The following is an 8,327-nucleotide window of genomic DNA, read 5'->3' on the forward strand; positions in this document are numbered from 1 at the left end:
TCAACTAAAATATAAACTTATGAATAAACCATATCTTTGCTAAAATATGCTTATTTGATCATGGAATCATATAAACATATTCATGCGATAAAGCAGTTAGAAATATGATAATCAGTATGTAGATTGGTGTAGATTATGTGTCTTCCAATTTTCCATTTAACTGCAATGTCCTCAGTCTAGATAACGGGTAAATGTATAAGCAGAGACGTTTATATTACGTCTCTGGTATAAGGATCAATTTCAAGAAAAATATAAATAAATAAAATGTGTAAGTACTGCCAAAGAGTCACATATATGCAAATCAAAGTCAGTACTTTCCAATTTTTTTTTATTTTGGTGCTGACGGGGGAAATGTTGCCTATAAGTACATCTGCATCCGCCGCTGTGCAAATAACACGCGAGCGCTGTATAGGTAAATACAGGTCAGAGTTAGGGTCAGAGACCGACACGCTTCCGCGAGGAAGGACATCTAAATCTATGTCCGCTATTTGTCTGCTATGAACTGCGTTTTAGGAGCGTGTGTAACCAAACGGTTTGGTTGCGTTTCCGTTGCGTTTCCGTTGCGTTTTCGTTACGTTTGCGTTGAGTTTCCGTTGCGTTTGCGTTCCGTTTGCGTTGCGTTTGCGTTTAAATGGACAAGAAAAACGATCCAGGGTCTGTATCAGAGTTTTATTTACGACCGGAGAAATACGAGATAAACGGGGTCTTCGAGATAAAAGAGTTAGAGATAACGAGGTTCAACTGTATATTCACCATATCTTTTATGTTTTAATCTTCTTACGATCCTAAAGAACGCAGATATCATCACCCTGGGCATTTTGGACAATGAACTGAACTATATATTATGTGATGTCTGTGGTCCAACTCATCTTCATATCATCACTTACCAGAAATTACATCGGACCCACTGTGACATTCCTTTGTCAGTTTGTGCCTCCATTTTAAATATATCCTTAGTAGTCATGTCGAAGTCGGACTTTAAAGCCAAGGGTGGAAATGACAGCAATAAAAGTAAAACTGTGACTTGACTGCTCAGTCCTCATCCTCCACCCATCAATCCAAACTTCCACGCACAGAAGACGAACATGTTAATGACATATTTGACTCGGTCGCCGCCATTGATGACAGTGATATAATGGCCAAACTAGTGTCTAAGTTGCTATCCCTTGAATTATTTGTGCAATCCATTCAGGAATCCCTCGATCTACCATCAGTAATTTCCTCCTCTGTACAGCCACTTCTTAATCAAGTTGATGTCCTCACTCAAAGAGAAGAGGATCTTGAACAATACAGTAGGAGGAATTGTCTCTAAGTTTCTGGCATTCCCGGTGGCACCACAGGACAGCAGGAAGATACTGATCAGCTGCTGGTCGACATCTTCAATTTTAAGCTGGGCTTACACATTACTCGTGATGACATCTCTAGATCACAATAGAGTTATGAGGTTCAATCAGCGATCCACGTCCAACCAGAAATCCGACATCTCCAAGCCAAACGACATCATAGTCAGGTTCAATTCGTACAGGATCAGGGAGTCAGTATATAGGGCGTGTTTTGCACTGAGGTCCCAACGCGATGGTGTCCCTGTAGATCGTCGCATCCTCATTAACGAGGCACTCACTCGACAACCTGCATTATTATTCCAAGATGCCAGAGCGCTGGTCAAGAAAGGTCTGGCCCTCAAGGCTGGGACCAATGATGGGTCCATCACTGTCACCGATCTCAGTAACCGTAAACATAAGTTTACTACCTCTGCCCAGATGAATTCCGCATTCAATAGTGATTCTCTCTCGATTTCCAGATCTTACGCGGATGCAGCCTTTTCCAGACCTAGGCCCACACGTGGTCCGATGACAAGTACACCAAATGTAGTCACCAAACTCCAAATGTCTGTCGTCCGTGGCAACGAAGGCACCCCAGTATCTGCGTCCATTAAATCCGGAAAATCATCTGATCAGGAGTGACTCAAACTTATTAATAATTTCTTCTTGTAGTGTATATCCAGTGGATTTGTCTTAGATCTCTGTGACATTGATGACTTTATATCCACGTGCACGAAACCACGTGCATACTATAATATATATCAGTTACTGTACTACACTTACAAAACAAGGCATGGCAGTATATGCTGTAGTAAAATACTAATTGTATATATTTATTTTCAATGATATTTCAAATAAGATCGCTACTGTGGTTTACTTTGTATTCATTTATTGTGTTTTTATTATTTATGACCTACTATAGTTTAGAGAGAATGTTTACTCTTATCATTGTTATCTTAACTTCTGATTACCTGTCATATATTCACTTACAAATGAACGTCAAATGAAATCCATGTACATTAATTCATTCTACTATTTATTTTCTATTGTTATTTATTTAATTAATCACATTTTTTTTTCTCATGTCATGACTCGGTAATTATTATTCCTCTTTATTTAAATATAAGTGGTTATTTAAAGTTTTTAACATATTTGACCCCTGGAACCTTGAATATGGGCGAAGGTCATTCATCCAAGTATGATTCTGCCCAAATATCATCATCCTCGTCCTTTCGTTATAAAGAAGAAGTTGTTTAAATATATCTTTTTAGACAAACGACTCCTGTGACCTTGAATATGAGTGAAGGTCATTCATTTGAACAAATTGATAGCCCTTCATCCAAGTATGGTTCTGCCAAAATATCATCATCCTCGTCCTTTTGGTTATTCAGAAAGAAAGAAATTAAAGTGGTTTTTTTTAGACAAATGACTCCTGTGACCCAATCTCATTAAAATCTCATAAAAAAAATATCACGCCGGCTATTAACATCTGACAGCGACCGATTAGGCCTCATGTGCGAGTGACCCCGAGTGACCTCGTAACGGTATCAAACAGGTCATTCCCGCTAGCCAATCAAAACACGTTATACAAACAACGCTTCGGTTGGTTATCAAAAATGGCGACTAACATTAAACAAGAAAGCGATGCGATTCAATCTGCATTGTCGATGTTTAAAATTGAAACTTTGAAGACTGAACAACGACAAATTTTGGATTGTTTGATACGAGGAAAGGATTGTGTAGCTGTCCTGCCTACGGGTTATGGCAAATCACTCCCGTATCAGATGTATCTCCCTGTGATGAGAAGGATTGGTGCTTCGCCAGGTAAAGTGTTGGTGTGTTGTCCGTTAGTGTCACTTATGGACGATCAAGTGAAACGTCTTTCGGATTTGGATTGCATTTCCGCAGCATATGCAGGTATATTTATTGATACAGTATGTGTAGATTTAAAAGTTCGAGGTTGAGGGGCTGTCCGATTGCAAAATAAATGGATAAATGGAATCGATAGGCCACGTTCAATCAGATCTGGGAAAAACACTAACTTGCGTATAATACGCAAACTCGCCTATTATACGTCAATAGGGGTATGGATTTGTTTTGTTTTTTTAGCCAAAATCACTTTAATCTTAACTTTTTCAAATTGTTTGCCCAAGTTTCAGTCATGAAACATGATACAAATGCAAAAATAAACTTCATTTGCATGTGGCGGGAAAGTACCAAAAATAGATGCAATACTTCCGGTAAAGTTACATAAAGTTTGTAAGTAGCCAATGCTTTCAGTAAACATATTTTAGCAAAATATTATTCACCTTGTCCTAAATTAATGCGATTTTTATTAATATCTTGCAAACGTTACTGTTAAAGCGATTTGGGTTATTTTTAGAAACAAATCCATACTCCAACTGGCGTATAATAGGCGAAACAAAGTCGCTTTAAAAGAATATTTTATCATTAGGTTGATAACAAACGACATTGAATATAAGATGTAATTCGACTTTTAGATATGTAGGTAATGTATTGTCAAGCAAGAACTTGAAAAAATTTCATTGGTCGGTTATATAATTGTAATACCCTCTCCTTCAGCTCGGGAAATATGAAATACAGACAGGTAAAATGAGCCCATATTATCTGCCAAAAGCATCAATAACTTATAAAATATCAACGACAACAGCATAAATTTTGTTTTATTTTATATGCTTTACCCCTTTCAGGAAGTAGGACCAATGAAGCAATCAGAGACGGTAGCATTGATCTCATATTTGCTTCACCGGAGACTTTGGTTGGTGACAGACATTGGCGAGAACAGGAGCTAGATGTGTCCCTTATTGTGGTGGTTGAGTTCCATACCATCGCTACATGGTAAGTCTATTGCAGCGATATATGATAATGTCAGAGACATGCCTTGGCCAATGACAGCATGCAAGAATCTTATTACCTGCAGTGACAACAAGTGTTTACAGTGCTCCAACAAATATGTTTATTTGACTAAGTTAGTGCTGGAGATTTACCGTGAAACCTAAAGACCTAAGATATACAGCTGGCCATGTTTTGGAAGGTAAAATTACATTTGAAGCTAGTTTGAATAGCTGTATATGTATGTTATATGTGCTCACTACTTCACGGTTGAATGAACTATTTTGAACCATACTGAACTCACGCTGCACGCCTATCGCTGTGACTGTATCTGAACCTGTACGTATGTCGTGGTTACACATGCACCTTGGATGCTATGTCCGGTAAATATACTGATAATTATAAAAGATGAAAAAGCGATAGGAGTTCCTCTTCATCATCATCAGATTTGCCCGCTTGTAAAAAATCCTCCATATACAACTACGTTCTTGAGTCACCAGAACCTCCCGAACTGAGCACTGTATATTTAGGTGAGGAAATACAAAGTGTACCTGTGTCGCAAGTTGGAATGGATCCCACTTTGTTTACAACTCTGGTCAGCCCCATGATATCCCACAGACTATCGTTAATAGACCCATATCTGTATAACAACACTTTTGTGGGGTATTGTTATACAATTTGAAAAGTAAAAGTTCTGGAGATGTTGTATGGTCCAAATATAAATTTATTAAATTACCATTCTCTAGGTCGGTGGATGATTTCTGGAGTATCCAAAAACACACCCGTCCAGTCCGATGCCTAGCTCCTAACTGCTTACCAAACATGTAGAACCGTGATACATTGAAAATTAACACAATAAAGTTAGTTTGATCGACAGCTGTCACTTATCTCTCTATTCTGACTGGTGAGTACCCGAACAGGTAAGGAAATTAGCCTGTCCTTTGTCAGAGAGTTAAGTGTTATATTTGGTAAGACCAGTTAATCTCATTACGTAACATAATTGACTTGAAAGGTATAATGTATAAGATGGACACCAATATTACATGAGTTAATCTGACGACAATGAATCAAAGAAGCTACATTTACACATAGAGGTTTTCTTAAATGGTACAAATGTAATTAAATAGCTTTTAGGTGTGAAATTGTTACTGAACGAAATTAAATGGCGAAAGTTTGTAAGAGGAAATCCAAAATAATGAATGGGATGAAATGTTAAATCAATGTTCATAAATAGCACTATTATCATAAAATTCTTTATGATATCTGTGACATTGTCCGACGAGCAGATCGAAAAGATAGCCGATCGTATATTTGTAAAAACTGAGGCTCAACTTCGCCATATGATTAAGGAGGAGGTGGCACCCATTCAACTTAAATTAGAAATTATGGAGAAGAAGAACGTAGAGCTCCGAATGACAATAGATGAAGTTGAACGGTACGATCGGCCCCCCTCGTCCGGTTCTCTGGGATCCCAGAAGTTTCCCTCACTGGTAATGAGCCTGGTCAGCAACATGAGGATTCAACGACTCTCATACTCGATACATGTGAGAAAGCCGGCATCCCAATCACCCGCGATGACATCAAGAGATCCCACCGTGTTGGAAGATTAAAGCAGCCAAGTCGGAATGGCCCCGTAAAACCTCGTCAAATAATTGTCCGCATAAAAACTAGCGACGCCAAACACACCCTACTTGTGAACAGCTCCAAACTTAGAGGAATTGACGGCATGATATCTGTCGACGAAGATTTGACCAAGTTACGAGACACACTCTTCTGCCATGCACGTCAGCTCACAAGGCAAAAACTTATTAAAAAAACTTGCACTACAAATGGGAAAATCCGCGTGAGGGACGTCCGCGATCGAGACTATATTATCTATAGAGAAGAGGACTTGTGCCAATTTGGTCACGTTATTCAAAAGTAGTTGTGTATATCTCCTGATATGTTCTAAACCCAAAATATATATCCAAGCATGTTGAACGAAACAATTTTTGAACTACATTGTATCGTTATACAATTTTTGAATAACACCTTATATATATGTATGTTGTGCATATTGTACTCCGTCTAGCCGAACTCTTATTATCGACTAATGTTATCGAATAGTACGATGCCTAAAAAACCCAGTAAATAGTATGTAGACTACTAGAGGTGAGAGAAAAGCTTTTGCGGACGGAGTGCTATATGTGCTGACACTTATTTGTAATAATTTGTTACCTATTTCTGTAACTTTACCGAACACCAGTTTCCGGTTCCGTGACTCTAACCACCGTCTAGTGTAATACGATACTCGGTCTGAGCTACCTGTATGTTATTGTGTGATTCCGAAGATGGTGTTGGATTGGTGATATAGTGACATTCTGGAAGACGAGCGTAATAGGTGTGAAGTTAGCGTTTACTAGTAATGGTGGCTAGGGTGCCGGAACCGGAAAATCGCTGCATTAAATATTTATATACATATTTACACTGACAGAAAAGTGTTAATGATTAACAGAGCAGCTCCATTATTCACCTCGAATAAATGTGTTTATAGGAAAACATACATACTACTCTTAACATAAATGTGGTTATAACGTTATTAAACGGTCTTGTTATAATTATATTGAGGCAGAACGACAGATATACATAAGTAACTAAAAAGTCTGCTTACGTAGTTCTGGCGATTTATATAAGAATTATCTCCCTTATTGTCATAATTTATACTCTTTTTTCCCCTTCCTTAAATATTAAGATTACACGTCCTCAGTTGTGCACATGTTTTGTACAATTTCCATACGGGTAAATAAACTTTACTATATGATACCATCTTCTTCTGCAAAATTTTTATTATTTCATTTAGCATCAGGAATTTCAATTGTAGTATTATAAAACTAGACATCACCGATGTTCTTACTTGATGTTTGTACAGTGTAAGTTTAGCTCAAGATTTTGTGAACTTAGACTATTGGCAGAATGTGTAGTTAAGGTTTCAAATAATGCACAATACCAGTTAGCATTCCTTCCGTATTGAACACTGTGTAGTCCGTTATTTAGCTATTATACATGGAATGACAAGAAGGAACAACAATGATATGCCGGCTCCTGATCTAGCGATGTGTGTACGAGTTATCTCCCTTATTGTCAAAACGTTCTCTCTAATAATATTATACAAAATTCTGAGCATTACTTCCATTTATTAGAGATATCATCCTCTGATATTGGTACGTTTGGCTTGCTATTTCGAGAGCACCAACCATTGATTGCTCTCCTTATGTCACATGTTTTGTGTCGCTTTAATAATCTTTTACATTGCACTACCGATGTAACGTCAACGACAAAGATTTTGTTACGCACATAAGCTACTTTTGAATCTATCAATAGCCACCCAATTCCTCTTTCTATGTTAAATTCCTAATAACTCAATTTAACTTATGTAAAATGTCTACCTGTATGTATAGACGGTGTCTGACTGAATAATTCTTGTCGGATGACTCCCTTCGACCGGGGGTTGGCAGTTTGGGGATTGTTATACTTATTATTTCTGTCCCTGCATTACATAATGCCTATATGTACAGAACTTTACCGTGCAAGAATAGGTCGATTTATGTCTCTATCCGTAAAATACTTTAACTTACAATCACCAAATTTGCTTATTCTTCTTCTTGGTATAATAGTTGGCATATTTTGTTATTCCATCTTTATGTCCCTTAATGGCTCGCTAACAGTGTGCAATTTTTAGAGTGTGTGCAATATTTCAACTTATCACACTATTTGATACTTTCCAGTAGATTTAGTTTTGTAAGAGAAAAGGCTATTGTCACCTTCATACTATCCTTCTCGTTGGCATGGCTACTGTTTCTTAGCGGTGATATAGAAACAAATCCAGGCCCCTCAAACTCCGATCGGTCCAGTTCTATCAGTGACACCTCTAGCTTCTCGTCGCTACTCTCTGACGAGTTGCTTAACTTTGCTAACGTATCATTCGTTCAGCTGAATGTACAGAGCCTACGACCTAAACTCGACCTTCTCTTCACTGAATTATATAGTTTTAGTATTTTAGCATTTACCGAAACTTGGTTAAATGAATCACAAATCGATAGCGATATTGAACTACCGGGCTTTCAAAAGCCTTTCTGTTGTTGTAGATCTGATAGAATAGGCGGAGGAGTAGCA

At 37.8% G+C, this 8,327-nt stretch overlaps 1 protein-coding gene across 1 annotated transcript; it reads left to right on the forward strand.

Annotated features, from left to right (window-relative positions):
• Positions 1-2,971: 2,971 nt before the first annotated feature.
• Positions 2,972-5,303, forward strand: LOC110462914 (ATP-dependent DNA helicase RecQ-like). Its single transcript, XM_021517155.1, has 3 exons — positions 2,972-3,239; positions 4,034-4,181; positions 4,922-5,303. Exons 1-3 carry the CDS (start codon positions 2,990-2,992, stop codon positions 5,001-5,003), a joined length of 480 nt encoding a protein of 159 aa, XP_021372830.1. The 5' UTR covers positions 2,972-2,989; the 3' UTR covers positions 5,004-5,303.
• The last annotated feature ends 3,024 nt before the right edge of the window (positions 5,304-8,327 follow it).

Source organism: Mizuhopecten yessoensis, unplaced genomic scaffold, assembly GCF_002113885.1.
Source record: "Mizuhopecten yessoensis strain PY_sf001 unplaced genomic scaffold, ASM211388v2 scaffold10847, whole genome shotgun sequence".
NCBI lineage: Eukaryota > Metazoa > Mollusca > Bivalvia > Pectinida > Pectinidae > Mizuhopecten > Mizuhopecten yessoensis.